Below are 22,990 nucleotides of genomic sequence, written 5' to 3' on the forward strand. Positions count from 1 at the left end.
AATTGTTTATATGATTTGTTTGAAATATTGTTGCTAAGTTCAATTTCAGGGAGTTAATGGAGAAAAAGTAAGTAAAGGCAATATAAAATAGAAATACTCAAAGTACAACTACCTCAAAGTTATACTACAGGATTTCACTTTCTCATTTAATACACGTGGACTATAAAGTCAACTGTATATTTGGCTCTTTACATTTACGAACATTATTGTAATTTATAATCAATTCATCATTTTACCATTATCTAGTCCTTTAAACTTTTACTTTATTGGTGTAAGAAGAAACAAGTGTAGCCATTTAAAATAACATGTCTTACACATTAGATTCAAATGCATGTAAAGATAACATGTATGTGTCGTAACTAGTGCGGTTATGTATTTTATTAAACTACTGTAAAGCATTTTTTTTCACAAAAATCTCTGGGCGATGTGGTTCCAGTATTCAACACAAGGTGGTGGTGTTGCACTATCACAGTCCCCCTGTGGCTCCAGGTTGAAAAAGAGCTTGAAGCTGCAGCTTTTATATTCAGAGGATCAATGATATCTGTGGAGAATAAGAACATCGTTTACTATACAAATTATTAAAAACAACTTTTTAAACTGGACAAAATCGCTCTCTGTAAACTCATAAGGCAACAGTCACCATAATGTTTAGGAAATTAGAACTAAGCTCAGTGAATGTCTGTGGTTGTTACTTTAAACAAGTTAACTAGAATAAAATAGAACAAAATGAAATAAAATAAAATAAAAAAGATTTAAATAAAGAACTTAAAAGTTGCAGGCTGGGGTGATGGCACCGTCGTCATGGTAACTGATTGGCTCTGTTCGCACTTCTGCTGCAGTGGATTCAAAACTACGAGAACAACGGGATAGACTCGGTTTTATCAAGGATGCAGGACTGTATGCTACATATATATATATATATATATATATATGGCTGAATCCTCACTTTTGTTAGTCTTTGTAAAACTCACATCAGTGCGGAGTGTTTCTGTGACGAGCAGAGGCGTCGAGAGGAGGGAGGGGGAGGAAGGGGAGGAGGGGGAGGAGGAGGAGGAGGAGCGGATGCCTTTGCAGCAGAGGACCAAGGAGGATGAATGTGTGAGTGTGTGTGTGTGTGTGTGTGTGTGTGTGGAGGCTGTGCGTTGTTTTGCGGGACAAAATGCGGGTGAGACTTTGCGTGAGCATCGACACGTCGCCGGTTACACTGACACGTCTCACGGGTGAAGCTGCAGGAGGAATCCGTGCGTGACAAGCTGAATCCGCAGTGGAACTATACTCAACTCCAGTTTAACAGAGATGGACGGGACGAGTTGAATGGTGCAACACTGACTCACTGTGGAGGAACATGTAGCGCCCGGCCGGCTCTCCGTGGATGATCTGTTGAGATTCATCAGCCACCAACCTCAGCCAGGATGGAGAGTGGAGTGTTTCTGCCCTGTCTGGACCAGTTCATGCTCAGCCCACTTGTCACCTGGGTAAGTGAAACCAGAAAACCTCTCATCTCCTGTTCAACTGTGATGTCTCCGTGTCATCTGTATTTTCTGTCGCCACAGGTGAAGACCTTTGTGCCAAATGATGGGGGCATGTATCTGGACTTCTCTGAATTACTGGACGGGGTCTTTTTGAATGACATAATGACCCAAATGTAAGTCGTTGCTTTGATTTCAGTGAGTCCCCTCATACAGTTTATGTTCTCACAGCTGATTTGTCACATTTTCCAGTCTCGGCTGTGATGAACAGAGTCCAGATGGCTATTTCAGATTAGTAGCTGGTGTTTTGAAGCTGCTGGCTGTAACAGACTTGGCATAACATCTGTCATGAAGTTATGATTAACAGTGAGGTTTGGATGGACAAATCAAAGTGTGCATGGTTCAAATCAACACCATCAAACTAAGTTGTTTTCATTTTGATGATGATGATGATGATGATGATGATGATGGTTGGGTGTCTTCTTCATCTTCATCTGTGGCAGCTTTGATGCAGAATCAAGCGTCTGCAAACATTCTTATCCAGACGCCAACAGTACCGGCTTTGTCACTTCTATAGTGATGAAGAGGATCTTTGTCGTCTGCTGCAGTCTTTGAACGTAACTTCCTCATGACTTACAGGTTAAAGTTTTTGCAAAAAAGATGTCAGAATTAGCATAAAAGTTGTAGAAAGACAGTCTGCGATGAGGAATGTGGACACGGGGGACATCATACTGTCAAGATGCTACTTAAGAGATTATGATTTGCCTTATGTTCTGTTCAACATAAACAAGCTCCAACATCTTCTTCATCTGGCAGTTTGCAGTGGCGTCTAAGACGTGAGCAGATGAATGGAGACCGCCTGGTTTCAGCCTTAAAGTTGTGGTGGATTGACACTTCAGATGTTGGTGGTCGAATCCTAACTGAAACTGAGCAGTTGCAAAAATAAGGGTTAAAAGAAACTGATGACCCAAAGCACTTGTGGATAACGCCGTCTAGCCACCCCAAGTCTGTAGTATCCATTCATCCCACTTATCCCCCCAGGGTCACAGTAACCAGCTCGAACTGCAAAACAATGCTGCGCCAATGGGAGGGGAGGGGGGGAGAGGCGGGATAATCTCCTGGATTGGGAGACCCTTTGGGATTAAGGGCCTCGGTGCTGCTGTTCACTGGGACACAGATGGGCAGGGCAAAACGGACAAACAGCTCCAGAGACCGGCAGACTTAAAAATAGCTGAACAGGGCAGCTACAGCATCTCTCTGTATGCAGGCTTTCACTTAGATCTTTAGTCAAATTGTTTTAGCCCATATTTTGCCCACATTGAATTGTCGTCCGGCCTAAATACCGTGTGGAATGATGGCACCTGCAGCGGTCTGCTCCTGTTTGCCAGAGCCGGGCCACAAGTAGCCTAAACCATAGCAATACCGCATGTCAACCAAAGGTGGGTGGCCCGATTTTTGTTTTGAGCCATAATCACCATTCACCACATGGGCCACTTTAGGTTCACAGTCAGATTTCACATTCCGTAGAGCACCACATGTTTGCCCAAAGAAGGCTCACATTTGTTTTGGGATATTTTAGCCACATTTACTGTTTTACAAGTGGGCCACTTTAGGCTCACATCCAGTTTGTCTGGGCCACAAGAAGACCAGCAGTGCCAGCTCATTGCCTGAAGTCGCCCACATCTGTATGCTATCTGAATAGATTTGTTTTATTCGGTACAGTTTAAAAAAATATATACAGAAAAATTTAAATTAATAATATACAATACAGGAGGTGGCAGACAACTCAGTGGTGTTATTTAAAAAATCTCTGCCTATAAAATTTCTCAAAATGAGAAAATACTAAATTGATATGAAATATTATATGACCACCTATGAGTGACTCCAAATGAATGATAACATGTGTATCCCAATAAACATAAAAAAAACAAAAATGCTAATAATAGTAAAATCAAAAGATGTGTGTATGTGACGAGGACAAGTGATGCGTTCACTTGCATGCAAGTGTGTGTGTTGTAAGGACATTTAGTATTTTTTTACATTATAATTAACAAATGTGAATATTCCACTATTTCCACAGCCTCCACAGAAACACACATCCATACTCTACATGGACGCTTCTGGTTTTAGTTTTACGATTTTCAATATTTTCTTTTATATGACTGATCATTTCTTGACCATTTTCACAACCTTCTACTTTGACTTTACCTCCATGATTTCTGAAATGTTTCCCATGCCCTCTATGTGTGTTTGAAGCTACTGGATGCCTTAATTTCCTTTGGAATCAATCAATCTATCTATATAAGTGTGGCAGGGAGGTTAATTTGTGCACATGTATCAACTCAACTGAGCAATAGTGATCAATAGTAAAAATAAACCATAAGACAATAAAGAAGAACAGTCATAGAGCAGAAGTTAAATGGTCTTTTCTAAAGCATTTTTAAAGCCTTCACATGCTGTAGGTCTCCTTTCCTTGGCAACAAGCTGGAGTCTGACCCATATATTTGCAGCGAGGCCCATGAATGCTGATGTTTCAGCTTCAGCATGTGACAGCTCTAAGTCAGTCTACAGTGGGCTCTATAGCCAACAGACGGAAAATCCATCTGAAGCATTTCTGTGGAGTGAAAAGTCCCATTCGACTCGACAACGCTCCCGTTTGGGGTCGTAAAGGAACGACGTCACTCAGGCTAAAGTTAGGAATGAACAGAGAACTCATACATGTTCTCATGGTGACGTCTGGGCCAAGACTTGTGCCAGCTTCCTCTCACCCCATTCCACTGACAACCATTTATGTGTGTGTGTGTGTGTTTGTCTTTTAGCAGAAATGTCAAGTAAAATGTCTTCGTACTGTGCCCCATCTTCAGAAACCCCTCAGCTACTCCCCAGGGTGCAAACAACCTGAGCAGGGACCCCAGTCTGAGGATCCACAACCTGAACTTTCTCGTCCAGCAGATCAAGACGTATTATCTGGTGAGGTTTGGAGCTTCTCCCCATCTGTTTTTTGTCAGCCATTTATAAAGTGTTATACAATGCACCCAAGCTACAGGGCAGCTAAGCTTTTTCATGTCGGATTATGATATCGGAACATTCGATTCAGATGTTTCGACCTCAACTTTGCCACACGCACACATCGGATCACGCATGCGCACGCCGGGGAAGTTGGTGGCACTCGTGTCCCAGCAGATCAACTAGTTCTTCTTAAGATGCATGGCCTAAATATCAGCCGTGTAAACATCTGTGTAATCTGCACAGCAGCGAGGGTAGAGCGCAGCGGAGAGACAAGCACAGACAGAGGGACAGGACAGAGAGACACACAGACAGAGAGACACACAGACAGAGAGACAGGACAGAGAGACTCACAGACAGATACAGACAGGCAGGAAAACAGGCAGAAAAGACAGATAGACAGAAGGACTGAAAGATGGACAGACAGGCAGGCAGGCAGACAAGAAGATGGATGACAGACAGACGGACAAACAGGCAGAAAGATGGACAACAGACAAACAGACAGACTGAAAGATGGACAACAGACAGACAGACAGACAGACAATAAATATGACAATTTGTTAATCTTTTTTATTTGAAGAAAACGATGAACTAGGAGCAGTTTTCACAACATATTCACTGATGTGTGGCTTTGCTTAAAGCTCCAGAGCTAACAGTAAACAAGGAAGGACTTAAATGTGCACCTGACTGAATCAAGGATTGTGACTGGATGTGGGACATTTATTTAAGATTTCCTTTATTGTCGTCCCACATCAGTCAAAAGTAACAATAATAAATAATAGAATTTAACTCCACTGCTGTTCTTCATATGGAATTAACATCTCAACCAAGTCAATTGATAGGAAAAATGCTGTAGATGAAGGCGGGTGATTAAATTAACCACATCCATCCGTTCCAATCTAGTTTTGGCTAACATGCCAATGTCCCAGAGGGTAGGGGGAGCAATAATGTGGTTAACTATGTTCATTATCTAAGGTTAGAATTTTATCATGCAAGTATTTGCTAAAACAAAAAACAAATGTGGCTGATGAGATGTTATTCTGTTGTAAATATTATTGGACAAATTCGGATTTTCTTTCTAGATGAGAAGTGAATCCCTCAAACTTTTAAATCCGAAATCTACTGCAAGTGTGTGTATCCCTGATAGATTTAAAGGTGCATACTGGTTTTATCTTAAGACGCCGTTTCCTATAATCCCTATTCTCTAATACCTCTAAAGACCAGAGACTTGCTCTCAGCTCCACACTCTTTAATCACACGTAAGCTTGGAAAAGATGAGTGTGTTTGAAGCTCCGTGACCAGACAGTTACACTTCTCCGTTAGACATGACTGCTGGTTGAGGATATCTGCAGTGCATCACAGTCTAAATGATGACACCACACACACATGCATTAACACAAAGAGCTTAAAACAGTTTTGGTGGATTTTACCGCTGCACCAAGGAAACTGGCTCCGTCACCCAGCCATTCAGAGCACCCGTTCATTTGTTGGCTGTGCCTCTATACATGTTTGGAGCAGCTGCTATGTGCTGTACATACATACACTCCTGTCCTTTCAGGCACTTTGGCTGGAGTCCAAGAAAAGAGAAATGTTTTACTTCGCTCAGTTTGGCCAAAATCTGCTTATCTTCCTTTTTCTCAACCCATCTCCCCCGTCTCTTTCTGTTTCTCTCTCTTTTTGCAGGATAATCTGAGACAGTTAATCATGATACCTCTGCCAAATGTGCTGCTGCTTGGCAGGACTCCGTACTGTGGTATGCTCCTTTAAAGTGTTTCTTATCTCTCCTGTTTATGGGAACTGCCAACTCAGTATATGATTTGTCAATACTCATTACAACATGCATTGCTTTCACATGATTTATCTACACTCAGGAGATAAATTGAACATTAAATGTCCATATGTCCATTGGAAATATGAAAACAACCTTTTCAGTGAGACAAAAAGCAAAAATGTAGTGCAAATGTAATTATCTAGGAAACAAAACGATGAATAACTTTTTTGTTTCTACAAAGTGATGAAAATCAGCTGGAAAATAGTTTCAGTATTTCCTCACACGCAGACAGCTTCAGCTCTTTCTGATACACGTTGAGTTCTGTTGCACGCAATCAGCCTGATCACCACGCTGGCTTGTGATGGTGAGGCTTTGGCAAGCGGTGACCCACATTCACCAGCCAGCGCTCTGATCAATTACAATCCATGCCAGCAGCTCACATGACTTCGATCTGATTCAATTTATTTCACATAATTAACTTTTTTTTTTTTTTACTCTCCACAGAACAAAGTCTGGAGGAAATGAAGAAGCTCTTGTTGTTACTGTTGGGATGTGCAGTCCAGGTAAACAAGACTTTCTGACATTTAACATCAGTCTGGAAACACATTTCGTCCTATTTCTTTTTATATCAACCTATTTTTTACACCCTGAAGCCAGAGCAAGAGCTAATTTACTTACAATCTAAGTGTTCCGATGAATTTCCACGTTTATTTTCAGTGTGAGAGGAAAGAAGAATACATCGAGAGGATCCAGACGCTTGACTTTGTCACAAGAGCTGCAATAGCTGCACATATTCAGGAGGTATTTACAGTAAATCAGTTTGTGTGTTGTTGGGCGGGAGTGTGGGACAATAAAGAACACTGTGGACTGGTTTCACTGCAGTGACGGTCAAATAACGTCCCAGCTGGTTGAAAATATTAAAAAGAAACTTGCCACTGTGTGTTCATATCAAATCACTCCGTCCCCCATCCCCTCTTATGTTGACTAGTTGACCCACAGTCAGGAGAACGTGCTGGATCTGCAGTGGTTGGAGTCGAGTGACATTAACCCAGATGAGATGGAGGCCGTAGCAAGGAACATGGCCACGCACCTCCGACACCTCCTGGACCAGAGGGACGCCCACCTGGAGGTATCCATATTTGATGTTTTGGGGGACTTTGCACATTAATTTGTCATGCTCAGATGTATATTAGAAACTGGTTATTGATTTACAGTACATGCCATCTGTAACCTGCTGTGTACCTCTTCCGCTTCCTCTCTGCAGACTATAGCAGAGCTGATGCAGGAGAAGGACGGCGTGGTTAGCTTGCTCGGTAGCCCCTCCAGCCCACAGTCCGGCAGCTACTCTCCCAGCATTCAGCAGCAGCAGCAGGCAGGGTCCCAGCAACACCTGGCGGTGGAGCTGGCTGACTCCAAGGCCAAGATCAGACGACTCAGGCAAGAACTGTGAGTAACAAGGAGAAGATAAAGAAAAACAATGACAAAATACAATACAATTAAAGGAGATAGTGTTCAGGGGGATAGGGCGTAACATTCTCTTTGGGGTTATGAGGTTAATATATAGTCTACACAGGAGGAGAGAAAAAAATCCCTCCTTTACAATATCAGTTTTATAAGCATCTTAATGCAAACATACCAGAGCATAGGAAACAATACTGAGATCTAAATACAATGCAAATCATGTGAGAAAAGTATACTTTTTCAGCATCAAAATCACATGTAAAAATCATTTTTGAAGCCGTAGACTGATGTGTGGATGATTTACATCCTGCACAGGAGAATCATGTTAGCGATATATTAAATCAATGCTGTATACATGTGAACCATCAAGCAATATAAAAGAGTGGCTACGTTAGTGGGGATGAACGGATCAGCCTTTTCTAAAAGGTGCTTTGGGATATATTTGTGCCAAATGGTGATATTTGGGATTATCTCAAGTTAATTCACAGAAAATATGATTAAAAACTGACCAAGATGGAGAATAAGGCATTAATGTTATGCTACATTTCAGATTAAACCTCAATGATCAGGCTTTCTTCCATGAATTGGTGTGTCCTGCAATTCACCGGCAATCCTTTTTTTTCCTGTCCAGAATTGCCTATCGTTGGGTGAAATGTTGACTGTTAGTGATGGTTTGAGTTTCTCTTGTGGTTGGTTATTGCTGAAGAGGTGGCCGGTCCTCTGGGGACGTGCCAGCACAGAGTGAATGAGAGGCAGAGAGCGAGAGTGAGAGATACTACAGGATAAGAGAAGCCCCGGGGAGCTTGGCCCACATTACTGCCGGCTTGGCAGGTTCCATGGTTGTGCACTAACACTGACCCACATTGCCTCTGCGTTACTGCAAATACTGCACACACACACATACACACACACTCATATGCACACACGCTCTCTAACCCATGATCTGATCCAGATCTCCGGTCCATCTTTGCCCTCCATCCCCATCTTCTTTGCTATATTGTCCTCTCTTGTCGTGCTGCTCAGAGTCACACACTGTTGCCTCTGAGCAAACACAATATCAGTTAAAGCATCAAGTAGGGCTGGACTTTGTCCCTTTGAATGGCCCTGTCCCTTATACAACCATTTACTATACATATACTGTATACATCTGAGTATGCATAGCTTTCTGATGGCATTGGTTTCTAGAGTTAGTGGTTTTAAATGAAATTAAATGGGGTTTACAGAGAAGGATCATGTTGTAGCACTTGTATTGTATATTTTGTTGTCTTGCAGGAGTAATTGAAATGGAAAAATGCATGTGTGCTTTCTCCATGCACTTAAATATCAATAAAACTATTGCAGGAAGTAGTGCACACTAACCTGCTCACTTGCGTGTCCCTCTCCCTTGCATGCCTGACCCCACCAGAGAGGAAAAGAGTGAGCAGATGCTGGACTGCCGACATGAGCTGGAGAACATGGAGTCGGAGCTGAAGAGGATCCAGCAGGAGGTTCGAAGTCAGATAAGAAATAGAATAGATTGCGGCTCCTTGTGACGGTGACACACAATAACCTCCTGACCCCCACAGCAGCTTAAATACAGATGAATGCACACCAAAACTTTGCTGCAGAGCAGAGCTTAATGGCTGCAAATTTAAGCCACTGAACTCTCAGCAAAGCTCATATGGATTTGTCTGAACAGGAGATCTCAATTTGTATTCCCAGTTTAAGTCTTGTGGCTGAGGTTTTGCTGCACTACAGTCACTGTGGTTAATATGTGAAGTATTTAATGGAAATTAAAGCACCATTAATCATTCGGCCACTTGGGGAGCAGCTGAACTAGCTCACAAACTAGCAAACAGAAAATGCACTACCATACAAATGCCTATTTATACATCCACCAGAAAACAATGTCATTTATTTTAAATATTATATTTCCGGCCACCTGGTGAATTCCATGCCACCGCTGTGGCTCAGGAGGGAAAATATTTGGCTGGTTCGCAGATAAATGTTGCAAGTGTCAATGAACTGAACTGCAACAGTAAATCTGTAAAACCAAAACAACAGGCTTAAAGATGACTAAAATGTTCCAGGTAATAATTCTCTGTGTTCTGTCACTTCCCCATATATATATATAGATTTAGTCACTTGATCCAGTGTTTGTATACAAATATTGATTAGTGCAACTCTATATAGAGAGATCCCATCCAGGTCAGAAAGGTTTCCCACAGTAAAGACTACTCACCACTGCAGAGCTACATTTACTTTGAGCTGAGGCTCTTGCTTTAAATCAGTCCTCTGACTGATCCTCCACCAGAACACCCTGCTGCTTGTGGAGGCGCGAGCAGCCCGCTCCTACCGAGATGAGCTGGACGCCCTGAGAGAGAGAGCCATCAAGGCGGACAAGCTGGAGAGCGAGGTGGGACGTTACAGAGAGCAACTGCACAAGATGGAGTTCTACAAGGCCAAAGTGGAGGTAAACTCAGACTGATTAATGTTGTACCAGGTCATGTTAATAAATGTATTTAGATCTTTTATGCTCAGAACCCAGTTATCACTAAATATGAGAGGTGCTTGTTTTTTGTATGTGTGTATCTCAGGAGCTAAAGGAGGATAACAGGATGCTACAGGAGACCAAAGAGGTGTTGGAGGATCAGCTGGCAGGCTGGAGAGCACGCTCCGATAAAATCCACCAGCTGGAGAAGCACAGTCTGATGCTGAAGGCCCAGGTTCATGATATGGAACAGGTCAGACATGAACACTCGAGGAGATGTCTCCTTTGTAACCTTTGTGTTGCCTTGTAAAAAGCCTATTTCCTCGAAGGACAACAAGTGACAATATAAATATAAAACATTCAGAACTCAACACTCGACCCTCACGTCCTGTTTGAATGATCATCCTGTGATCCTGATACATCCTGTGCTGATAAGTCAATACTTTCACCCCCAGGAGAGGGAGGCTGATCGGAGGCGCATCGAGGAGCTGCAGGAGGAGAACCTGACCATGTGTTTGGCTCAGAGGAGAAGCATGGAGGAGTCTCAGCACCTGGGCTGGGAGTTAGAGCAGCTCTCCATGACCACTGACAACTCCCAAGGTAATAACTAGTGTTAGTGTTACTAATGGCACATTACGTTAACTAGAATGTCACTCAGAAGGGCATATACACACACTCATCAATATCAGTCCACATGTCTTTTTTTCATCAAGATCCATTAAATATTCTCTGAGAAATCTACGAAAATGTACAACAAAAAAAACTCTCCACACTCTGTTAAAGAAAGTGTAAAAAAAATCCTGGATCTACCCCCTGATCTGTATTCGCACCAGAATTTAATGGGTTCTTCTTTGGGTCATTCCTTGGGTCTCTCAGGGATGAAAGGACGCATTTGTGTCCCTGTCCCTTCATGTTTCCCTGTCCCTTCACATGTCCCTTTCCATTTCCCTGTCCCTTCATATTTTCCTGTCCCTTCAAAATCGGACAGTCTAGTCACACAATCGGTCTCCAAATGAAGCCCCTGAAGGTAGGTAGGGAGATGGGTGTGTAAATTGTGTAATTGTGTGCATGCTCCCAATTATTTGATATTTTTACATAAATAAAAATCCCAAGAACCTGGGTCAAACCAAGAACTTTCTCTCACACAGAGCTGAACCTTTTACCAACTTATTCATTTGTTTATTTTTCTGATAGAAGCCTTTGGATTACTTTACAGCAAACATAATATAATTTTTGTGTTTATATGCACACAGAATCATCATCTGTGGTTTAGAAATAAAAAATAACTCGAGCTTGAGTACAAAAAGTGCAACACAGTATTTTCCCACAATTAATATTCCCCCCAAAACCAAACTGCATCTTTAAATGTTCACTACTAGCCTTTCATTCTGTTTATCTCCAGTTCTCTCCTTCCTTGGACAACAAGTTTAATTCCCACAATGTGTTTTGTCCACAGGCCAACAGACGCTGAGTGTGGAGGTGAGTGAGAGGACCCGCAGTCAGATGCTGAAGCTGGAGAAGGAGAACCAAAGTCTCCTGAGGACCATCGAGGAACTGAGAGCTGCCTCTACCAGCAACAGCCTGCGGCCCAAACAAAGACACTGCCGTGACTGCGACCGGGTTGACCGGGTGGTCTGCGACACCAACAACTGGAGCCCATCAACAGACGAGCCTTCAGGGCCTCAAACCTCCTGCTCAAATACAGAAAACCACACTAATATATTCCCGCTGAGCACGGCACCACAGCAGATTCTGAACGGAGATTCAAACTCCCACCGGCGAGCAGACACAGTAGAGCTGGAGGGAGTCCAGAGTGAGATCCTCCTCACAGACGATCCAGAGCGTCACATTCAAGAGAAGGGACAACTAGAGGAGCGAGGTAGAGGAGATTTCAAAGACCTGATGTCTGATCTGGAAGTTTTAGAAAACATTCACAATAGGCTCCATTGTTTTGTGGGATCACGTGATCACTCCCCTGGCTCAAAGAGCAGCAGTCCCTGCCACGACAGCATCTTCACAGGGCTGCCAGCACGGCCGTCCTACGCCAGCAAGCACACACAGAGGCTGGAGGCCAAGTGCAAGGTCCTGGACTCAGTTAATCAGCAGCTGCAGACTTCTCTGGACAACACTGGTACGAATTGTAAATCAAATAAGAATTATACATTCATAGTTCCATTAAACAATTACTAATTTATTTATTTCTTCTCCCACAATACACCTCCTTAGACCGTAAAGTTCAGCGTCTGGAGGCAGAGGTTCAGGAGCTGGAGGCAGAGAACCAGAGTCTGCAGGCCACCTTAGAGGAGCTTCGGATCTCCGCGAGACGCCTCGAACAACTGGAAACCGAGAAGCAGAGTCTGGAGCAAGAGACCACAGCTCTGGAGAAAGACAAGAGGCAGCTGGAGAAGGAGAATCGACGCCTCCGCCAGCAGGTTGTTCTCTAGGGGCAAGAAATTGTCAGTTTCTCATCTAAGGTGCACTTGCATTGCCTCTGAGTGAACAAACTGCTTCCTCTGTGTCAGGCTGAGATCCAGGAAGCCAACTTGGACAGCAGTAACGTCTGCATGGCCAGCCTGGAGAGGGAGATGCGTTTTCTGGTGAAGGAGGTGGAGGGGTTGAGGGAGACTGCTGAGAGGGTCAAAGGCCTGGAGAGAGACAACAGGGAACTGACCAAGCAGGCAGCTATCGACCACAGGACGCTGGCCACACTCAGAGAGGTGAGGGCGGGACGTCCACGCTGTCTAGCTGACACTGATGGAATGACATTTCACTGATAATGCACCGTATCTCCTTTTAATAGCTGCAGGTTGCATAATTTACACACCCCACGCAACATGGAGCTGATCACAAGCTAACCCCAAAAACTGAATCAAATAAGTCATATTTGTTTTGGTATAGTTCTAAAGCTATTAAAGATACATGTGAATTTGAAGTTACAGATTTATATTTTTTACTGAGCAGTTGCTGTTAAAAAAGCAAAAATGTTAGACTGCTACATCCTGTTATTATTATTTTTTGCATCATAAATACAGCTTGTCTTTGCCCTTTTGAACTGTCCTGTCCTTAAGCAACTTTTTGCCTTAGCTCTGTAATAGAATATATCCATATATCACTTTCTGATTGTGGTTTTAAAATAGATCATGGTGATGGGTCATGTTATAGGTTTGTAGAAGCAGCGTTAACTAGAAGGCACTCAGTAGAGTCCCCTTAAATGAATCAAACTGCACCAGATGTTCCTGATTATTTTCATCAGGATCCATGAATTATTTCCTGAGAAATCTGTGAAAATGTCCAAATCTCACAATGTTAAAGAAGGTGTTCCAGATCCATTGGGTGTCGTGTAAATCCGTTCAGTAATTTTTGCGCAATCGTGCTGACAAACAAACAAGCAGGTAAAAACACACATAATATGTTTTTTTGCTCCATCTAATCATTAACAGTAACTTGGTCATATGGAAAGCATCCTTCTTCCGTTTTCATTCATATATAACATCCCATATCCAATAAACACCAACTCATAGCAATGTATGCTGTCTATCTTTAGGAGCTGGTGAGTGAGAAGCTGAAGACCCAGCAGAGAGACAATGAACTGGAGCGGCTGAGCCATGAGCTGGAGATGAAGGTCCTGAACCAGGAGGAGAGTCTACATCAGGCTGAAACACCAGACACCAGGTGCTCACATACTGAACTCTATCTTTCCGTCCTGCAACCTTTAAAGGGAATGTGATCAGAAAAGAGGAGTGTTGTAATGCCTTCTCTCTCTCTCTCTCTCTCTCTTCAGCAGGTTCAAGATGCTGGAGTCGGAGCTGGAGTCGTCTTTGAAAAAGTCACTGCAGATCAAAGAGGACAAGATGGCCACTCTGGAGGCTCGTCTGCAGGAATCCTCCACCCTGAACCAGAAGCTGCGCCAGGAGCTCAGGACTGTAAGTCACCAGGCCTCCTGAAAAAATATACATGATACTACGGATCCAAGTGTTGTGACTCCTCTCCATCACACAGGCGAGGCTGAGCTGTGAGGTTCTGCAGCAGAGGCAGCAGGAGGAGTGGACTCCGTCGAGCTCCACCCCCCCGATGGAGACAAGCAGAGCGATGAGTGAATGGCTGCGTGAAAACCAGGAGGCCACCAAGGAACTGCTGAAGCTCAAAGACCGTCTCATTGAAGTGGAGAGGAATGTAAGTCGCAGGCCTCAATTAAATATATTATATATATAAAACGTTATATAACATAACATACGTGATATGTGATGTGAAATTGTGCACTTCATGTCATTTCATTTTTGTGGAATTTCATTTTGGTCGCATTTTAATTGGATCATATTTGTTTTGTCCGTGGTTTTGTCCGTCTCTGCTATAACCTCTGGGGCAAACTTTCCTAAATGGAATAGCACACACTGCTAGACAGTTAACCAGTCAGCTGTTTGTATTGGTCACTCGTATTGGATCACGATTATTCATTGTCGTTTGCATTATTTTATTCATGAACTTAATTTGCCGGGTAGATTTTAATCAGCAATGGTGGTGAAGACAACACCCATGATCCCACGCTGCTTCACAACATCATAAAACTAGTTATTTTGTTACTGTTTTGATTGAGTGACCCCTAGAGGCTGAAGTTATATATTGTATGTTTAATATAGATATATCCCAAAGAAGGGCCTCTGTAGAATAAAAGATTTATAAAGTTGTACTGTCAGCTTTAAAACTCTCCTCCTCTGCCCTCCCCTCCCCTCTCCTCTCCTCTCCTCCTCTGCCCTCCCCTCTCCTCTGCCCTCCCCTCTCCTCTCCAGAATGCGACACTGGAGGCAGAGCGCCAGGCGATGAAGGCCCAACTGAAGCAGCTGGAGAGTCAGTGTGTCAGCCAGCAGGCTCAGATCCTCGCCCTGCAGAGGCAGGCTGCCTCACTGCAGGAGAACAACACAGCTCTGCAGACACACAACGCTAACCTGCAGGTACCATTACAATACAGTGTTCTGGGTTTTGCAGCTATACTTAACAGCTTCCTGAAATCACTAATATTTCTGAAATACAGTAGTTCTAGTTTTTCTGTCTGCACACGAAAAGCACATAAAAAGTTATTTATTCAACATTAACTACTGATTGACTTCACCTCCTTCTGCTCCAGGTGGAGAAATCTACGCTGAGCTCACAGAGTGCCTCCCTCATGGCGCAGAATGCTCAGCTGCAGCAGCAGCAGTCAGGGACAGAGAGCGAGCGGGACAGCGTCGTAAGGGAACGCGAAGAGCTGCGTGGGGTTCACGAGCAGCTATTACGAGATCACGAGCGGCTGGCTGCTCTGCATGAGCGGCAGGCCATGGAGTACGAGGCGCTGATGGGCAAACATGGCTGCCTGAAAAACGCTCACCGCACACTGGAGCTGGAGCACCGCACCCTGCAGGACAGGTGGGGAGAGGCACTGTCTGTGAACTGTCAACCCATTTGGTAAGAGACCCTTGTGATTCATGTGTTCACTGGTTGTGTATTTAGATACAATAGCCTGCTGCAACAAAGAACCAAGCTGGAAGACCTGGAGAGGGCCCTGAGGGAGGAGCAGATGAGGATAGCTCTGGAGAAAGAGCAGCACAAGACAACTGCAGCTGAATGTTGCAGACTCCGTGATGAGAAGGACTGGTGAGGAGGAACACATCACAGACTCATGAGCTGGGTCTCAATTCAGGGGCTGCACTTAAAGACCGGTTGCGTAACAGCGGCGTGACTAGACTCTCCCATCTTAAAACACATAGGCTCCAGCAGATGGACCCCTCCCGGCCCCAACCTATCCCAGGATTCATTGCACTTCAGTGATGAACCGTTTTTCAAAGAGCTAATCGAGCCAGGATCAGGCTTCAACTCAAGTGAACAGCTAATGGTACACATGTCAAAGAACCGAGGGTCAATAATAGTTTCTTGTCGTGTCCAACTTCAGCTCAGTTGCTTGGCGATAGGAATGAGGGCGGGGCAAGTTGGGGACGCCAATCCGGAAGCCCCCTGTAGACCGGACCTCATGTAGATCTCAGTTCGGTTCAGCCGGGTGGCCCTTGAATTGTGACACAGCTCAATACACCTTACATTATTGTCATGGCAAGACACTGCACAGTTGTTGATACTTAAACAAAAGCATAGTTTCTCATCACCGTTCTTCCTTGTTGTCAAGGCTGAACCAGACGTACCGTCAGCTTCTCAGCGACAACGAGCTGCTGACAACCGATCACAAGCAGCTGAAGAGCCAGCTGAACGAGGCCAAGCTGGAGCACACATGGCTGGAGGCCGACTTCTCCAAGCTCAAGAAGGAGTTTCAGCAGCTGGACATCACCTCCACAAAACTCAACAACCAGTGTGAGGTACAGACACGCAGCCCGTCACGCTGGTGTGCCAAACTGCCCCTAATTCCATAATCCTGTGTGTTTTGTATGCCTGTTCCATTTGTGCATGTTTGCCTGTGTGACGTTTCAGCTGCTGAGCCAGTTAAAGGGAAACCTGGAGGAAGAGAATCGGCACCTGCTCAGCCAGATCGAGACGCTGATGCTGCAGAATCGAACGCTGTTGGAGCAGACAATGGAGAGCAAGGATCTGTTTCATGTTGAAGAGAGACAGTATATGTAAGGAAACCATTACCAACACGGTGACAAGATAATGTAGCATCAAATACGATCTGATCTGCTGTAGACACTTACAGCAGATCATGTTATTTTGTTCAAAAGCTCACTGTTTCATGCGTGCAGGCAGAATAACGCACAACATTTACGATGCCAAAAATACCACAACAGCAGGCCCAAAGTTCTGATTGATGATCTATCTATTTTCTCTCCCTGCATGTTTCTGCTCAGTGACAAGCTTAATGATTTGAGGAGGCAGAAGGAGAAGCTGGAGGAAAAGATAATGGACCAGTACAAGTTTTATGAGCCTTCGCCTCCACGCAGGTAAGTCTCCTATAACACTGTTGACCATTTTTTAATTTACCCTTATTACTAATGACTAACTACTTACTGACTGTGACTATGAATGACTGTGGCGGGTCACCAGCTAGTTGCTGGCTTTCTCTGGCAGCTGTTTTGTGCTGAGCAGGTGGGTTTAAAAAAGAGTTTTTCACTACTGCGGCTGTATACAACACCATCAGAGTGGTGAGAGTGAACCACAAGTGGAAAGCTTAACACTGAGCTGCAAGATGATAAAACTAAACGTAGAGCTTAGAGGAATTACAGAGATGGATAATAATGCTGTGTGGGTATGTCAGTAGCAATAGAAGGACACTCAGTAGAGTACATACCAACAGTCCCCTTAAATTCAAGCTGCACCAAATTTCCCAAATTTTATTCTATGGGATAATGGTGAAAATGCTGAAAAACACTATATCCAACGATGTTAATGAAAGTCATAAAAAGATTGCTAGATCTGCCCCCTCTCCAGATCTGCACCGAAATGGGTTCTTCCCTGACCCATGCCACATCCTTCCACTTAGTTTCATGGTAATCAGTCCTGTATCTTTAGTGTAGTCTCGCTTACAAACAAGCAAACAAGGAAAACGGACAGGGGTGAAATAATCTCCCTGATGGAGGTCATTAACATTCAGTTCAGTTTGTCTAATTCACCTCTGTTTGGTGCTTGTGCATCTGTTTCTCTCTTTGGACCAGCCTGGCTCCTGCTGTGCATGTCCTCTGTGTCTCACTCTTCATCATTCCTCTTGTATCTCTGCTCCTCCACAGACGTGGAAACTGGATCACTCTGAAACTGAAGAAGTTGATGAAGTCCAATAGCCGGGAGCATGGACTAGAGCAGCCCTCCATGCCCACACACTCAGGTGTTGCTGAGCATGACAGCAGCTCCTTCCTCAGCTCTGATGGCTCCGGCGGCTCGGCCTGCAACTCAGCGGGCGATGCCATGTCACCCCAACGTAACAACAGTAAGTGTGACCTTGTTTTACCAGATCATCCCTCAATGACTTGGCAGAAACAATCTCATCGGAGTAGCAAAGTCCCCCCTTCACTGCTTCGGACGTAGACCCCAAAGTAAGATCATCCAAGCCTGGGAGCAAAGATTCAGGAGGATGTTCATGTAAGATCCAGCTCTCGTCTTCACAGAATTTGACAAACATTTTTTAGGGAGATGCAAACATTTTTAAATGAATCTATATTTAAATGTATTTGTTTTTGCACTGATGTCATTTAATTATAAGTATTAAAAGTATTTTCTGTCAACAAAAGATTAAGAAATTAACAGCAAAAATGTAATAATCCCTTTAAATTGTGTTTTCCATCTATAAACACAAATGAGATCCTAGTGAAGATCTGGTCAGTGTGCAAATCATGTCAGTGTTGCATTGTATTCATTGTGTTGAAAAGCAAACAAATGTTGTCATGTCCAAACTGTCATTCTTCCTGATGCATGATGTGTGTGAACTTTCCTCAGGAGTAACGTCTTCCCTGTGTCTTTCACTTGTCTTTGTGTGTTTCTTCCCCTCCATACCTCCTGATTCCTCCCATCCCTTGTCTTTTCCTTCCCAAAATGATACTTTCCCCTCTCCCTCTCTCTCTCTCTCTCTCTCTCTCTCTCTCTCTCTCTCTCTCTCTCTCTCTCACCCTCTCTCTCTTTCTGTCTCTCGGCTCGCATCCATCCCCTCCCTCCCATCTTCTCTGCCCGCCGCTCATGTGGCCCGTTTGTTGCCGTGAAAATAAAGCCACAGTGAAAATGTTTCCCCGTATGAGGAACAGGCTGAAGGACAGAGACAAAGTCAAGTCCATCTTCCGTCGATCCATGTGTAAGAAAGACTGTGGTCGAGTGTCTGTAGCCCTTTGTTTAGCCCCTAACTTCACTATAATGCAGTGTTTATGCTTTATTGCTATTTTTTATCATCCATCACATAGCATACTGCTGCTAACGTAACACTGGCTTATGTAGGATTATCAGCAAGGTTTGAAATCAGAGGTCATGTGTTAATAATGTGTCCATCCATGCCAACCTCATTTCACCACACTAACTGAAAATATTTTGTTATGATCTTATAGAATTAAGTATCACAGTTGTAAGCCTAGCTCTGGCTCTCTTCACAAAAGATTTGGTTGTTTCATTGGAGCAATGGAGGTCGAAGAAACACTGCATTGCAGGAGGACACTGGAACTGCAAGAGCTACAATAGAACACTATGAAACTACATAGCACTTAGTAGAAAACCTCCACCAAGGCCCAACAGTCTCCTTATAAAACCACATTTAGATTCACTACATCCAGATGTTATCAGGATCTGCATCAAATTGTGCACACTCATGAATATCAGTCCCTAAACATGCCTGGTTTTATTTCCACCTAGATCCATGGATTTTTCTCTGAGAAATCAAGGGAAATGTTGAAAGATTTTCTATTTTACAATGTTTAGGCCCCCTGATTTGGATCCATACTAAAAGTAAATAGGCTCCAGTCCCATACCACAAGCTAGTTTCTTTATAAAATGTTGAGTTGTTTCTTGTGTAACCCTGCCAACTAATAGACAGATAAACAAGCGAGCACAGAAAACATAACCTCCTAGGCAGAGGTAACAAGAATTTTAGATTACTGTAGCAGGACATCTATGTAACTACCTCAAAGCTTCCATGACCTGTTCACCTAACGACCACCTCCCTCGTCCACCTCACCGCCTTCTTCCACTCCTCACTCCAACAACGCAGCCCTGAGCAGCCTGGCCTCTCCCGCTGCCTCGTGGGTAGACGGCTCACAGCAGCTGGAAGGGTCAGAGGCTGATGTGGAGCGGGACAGGAAGGACACACTGACCTCATCCCTCACCACCTCCATCTTGTCCATTCACCACCTTCACCATCCCACCACTCCACCATCGTCAGACACTGTTCGGGATGTTTCCGAGCTGTGGGAGACAGGTAGAGGCATCCATGAACCACTGTTTTGTTTGGTGTCATCTCCATTAGTTCGATGTTAGAGCAAAGTGCAGAGGGGGGGAGAGCCAACGCAGCTCTTTTCATGTGCTTTTTTTTAATTTAAAATGTTGAAACAACACTTAGGTCCTTGCAGTGATCACATTTGTTTGCCCCACAGACAAGGATTCAAATGATAGCGCTGTGCCACTTGGATTTGAGGACAACGATGAGCTGCAGAATCACGGTAAAGCCCTGTGGACTCTCATTTAGAGGATTCAGCCAGCATGCAGATGTATACCAGCTCAGGAATTAGAGTAAATCCATCAAATCGCAATCATGACCTTGTTTTATATTAATCTCTTTGCTCGGCACAGAGGCCAACAACTGTTAGTGCAAGGCTTGACTCTGCTGCCCCTCGTTGGTCAGTAATAATACTGTGTGTGATGCAGTTGGCAGATGTTGGCATGAAGTGAAAATGTGGTATTGGTATATACTTTACTGTGGCTCTTTCAAAAGCATCATCCTCTACTTCCAGCTCTGAATGGCGCCCAGAGTCGCGCCCTCAGCGAGAGCAGCGGTGAGTTCAGCCTGAGTCTTGAGAACGAGCCGTGGTCGAACGGCAGCAGCCCTATCCAGCACCCCCCATCACGCCGTTCGTCCCCCTCCTACCAGCCGCCCAGTGATACCTCCACCCCCCAACACAGGGACAAAGCTTCTACCATGCCCATCACCAGCAATCACAGTTCAGATCTCCAGGCTGCACCGAGACAGAAAGATGTTGGGCTCTCACAGGACTTCTGGCTCACCAGGGGCACAAAGTGCATCCGGAAGGGGTCAAGAGGCAAAGTGATTCGTCGCTCATCAGATTCAGGGGGAGCAGTCAAAATGAACACAGGGCTCAGTGGGATGATTTCTAAATCAAGCTCAAGCAAAGTGGACACCACCCGAGCCATTGCTTGTTCACCAATCACGGTGTTGTATGTTCAGGGGAAGGCGTCCTCGATGTCTGGGTGCCTCAACTGCTTCTCCACACCTCTGGGGAAAGAGGGGCGGCTGAAAGGGCCTAGGTCACCTAAAAGTCTCCCTCGCGCCAGCAGTGTAATATCCACAGCAGAGGGCTCATCCCGACGCTCCAGCGTCAACAGCGAATGCAGGGTGACCATGAAGACTAACAGGCTCCAAGCCCAGGCTTTAGAGGAGAGAAATAATCAAGAGGAAACATCGAGTAGTAATCAACAACCACACGCAGACTCTAAAAACAGTGAACCAGTTCCTCCTCTTAAACCTCCCAGAGACCCAGCGGTTGTTGTTGACTGTCCCAAATCCCCTGTGCAGGAGTCACTTCTTGGCTCCTCGTTCACGTTCAACTCCGTCTTCTCCAACACCATCTTCAGCGATTCCGTGGTCACGACTACATCAGGTCTGGATGCGCCTGACAACCAGACCTTCCTCTGTCTCAGTCCATCTCTGGTGCGGAACTGTCCAGGCGAGAGCCAGGAGTCATCTCACAACAAACCACAGACAGAGCTCGGGGTCGATAAAGAGCAGAGTCACAATGCAGAACAGGCTGCTGGGATGGAAGAGAAGGACAAACCGCTCACAATCGCATGAAGGCAGCTATCACACCATAGAATGTTGTGTCATTGATGTAGAGCAGGTGGCTGCAAGGGCCCATTTTATCTCATCGACCGAAGCACACAATATAAGTCGTTGTAGAGGAATTGTATTCCACTCACTGTCTGAGTTTAGTTATCTTAATTGTTGTGTTGAATAAAAATGTGTTTAGATGTCTTTGTTTCAGATTTCTATCACACTACTTTAGTAATACCACCAGGTTTTACTTTATATAGGTCGTACAGTACACCTGAGTGACATACTTCTCAGCAGTTCACAGTATTGAGTTTCTATTTGCACAGGTTCTCCATTATAAACTAAAATAAGAGATATTCTGTTTTGCCCTTGAATAATTACTCTGGTGAGACTCTTTACTGACAATCCTGTGTCATGTGTAGTTGTGTTTGCCAAAAGATGTTCATGTTCATGTCTGCTGTCTTTATTTATGCCCCTCAGAACCTTTAACTTATTATCATTTTCTTTGTTTCCCTTAGATCGGAATTGTAAGCCTGCGGGAAAATGTGTAAATCTTGTATTTAAACAAAAAGAAAACAAAGGATGTTTTCCCTGAATGCTATTTTCCCTTAAATAAACCCTCTGTGAAAAATATGCATTTGCATTGTCAGTCTTTTACCTATCTGCCATATGTTCTTTATTTATTCACATGTATATAATCATTATTATAAGATATAAATAAATATAATTTTAACATATACTTTTGATGTGTCCGTGCTGGTGACCGCCAGTGGCCTGAGGCATTATGTTTTTTGGGTTGTCTGTCTGTCCAGCTAGATGAACTGATTAGATGTTGGTGCCTGGAGGTCAAAGGTCAAGATCACAGTGGCCTCATGTTACTGTGAATGTGACATATTAGGACTGCACGTAGGGAATTTGATTACATCTGGTACAAATCACTTGGACTCACTGATAAATTGATTGGATTTCAGTGGTCAAAGGTGGAGGTCAGGGTGGCTTCTTGAATGGGATGTATCTCAAGACTGCTTGAGGGAATTTCTTCAACATTTGACCAGGGGTCACTTGGACGCAAAGATAAAGTGATTATGTTCCAGTTGTCAAAGGTAAAGGTTACAGTGACCTTTATATCAATCTGGAAAAAAAGTTATATACACAGAAACTGCAGTGCGGTAATTCTACTTTATAATATATGTATATATATATATATATAGCTCCTCTTTTGTGTTATTCTTTATTGGATATTTGTCAGTGCATATCTGTGGTTTTTTATAAATTATTATTTGTATTTCCTTCTGGGTTAATACATTAACGGAACTGCTCTTGCGCCCGCCCACTCTTCCTATTGGATGCGAGGGAGGTCACGT

The 22,990-nt window shown here is 44.0% G+C and overlaps 1 protein-coding gene across 5 annotated transcripts; it reads left to right on the forward strand.

Moving 5' to 3' along the window:
- The first annotated feature begins 1,046 nt into the window (after window positions 1-1,046).
- LOC117766960 (girdin-like) lies at window positions 1,047-22,260 on the forward strand. 5 transcript variants are annotated; one of them, XM_034594425.1, is made up of 30 exons: window positions 1,047-1,475; window positions 1,554-1,645; window positions 4,334-4,439; window positions 6,159-6,228; window positions 6,751-6,809; window positions 6,964-7,047; window positions 7,235-7,375; window positions 7,511-7,692; window positions 9,113-9,194; window positions 10,001-10,159; window positions 10,284-10,430; window positions 10,633-10,777; window positions 11,634-11,889; window positions 11,926-12,308; window positions 12,404-12,609; window positions 12,700-12,894; window positions 13,722-13,849; window positions 13,959-14,100; window positions 14,177-14,350; window positions 14,965-15,126; window positions 15,300-15,577; window positions 15,662-15,805; window positions 16,329-16,515; window positions 16,628-16,773; window positions 17,002-17,094; window positions 17,878-18,074; window positions 18,849-18,929; window positions 19,833-20,039; window positions 20,215-20,280; window positions 20,572-22,260. In XM_034594425.1, exons 1-30 carry the CDS (start codon window positions 1,413-1,415, stop codon window positions 21,645-21,647), a joined length of 5,451 nt encoding a protein of 1,816 aa, XP_034450316.1. In that variant the 5' UTR covers window positions 1,047-1,412; the 3' UTR covers window positions 21,648-22,260. The 5 variants fall into 5 exon arrangements, with proteins under 5 accessions (XP_034450316.1, XP_034450333.1, XP_034450326.1 ...); XM_034594442.1 differs by lacking the exon at window positions 19,833-20,039 and having other exon boundaries at window positions 11,634-12,308; XM_034594435.1 differs by lacking the exon at window positions 18,849-18,929 and having other exon boundaries at window positions 11,634-12,308.
- Window positions 22,261-22,990: the final 730 nt, after the last annotated feature.

This window comes from Hippoglossus hippoglossus, chromosome 1 (assembly GCF_009819705.1).
Source record: "Hippoglossus hippoglossus isolate fHipHip1 chromosome 1, fHipHip1.pri, whole genome shotgun sequence".
Taxonomy (NCBI): Eukaryota; Metazoa; Chordata; class Actinopteri; order Pleuronectiformes; family Pleuronectidae; genus Hippoglossus; species Hippoglossus hippoglossus.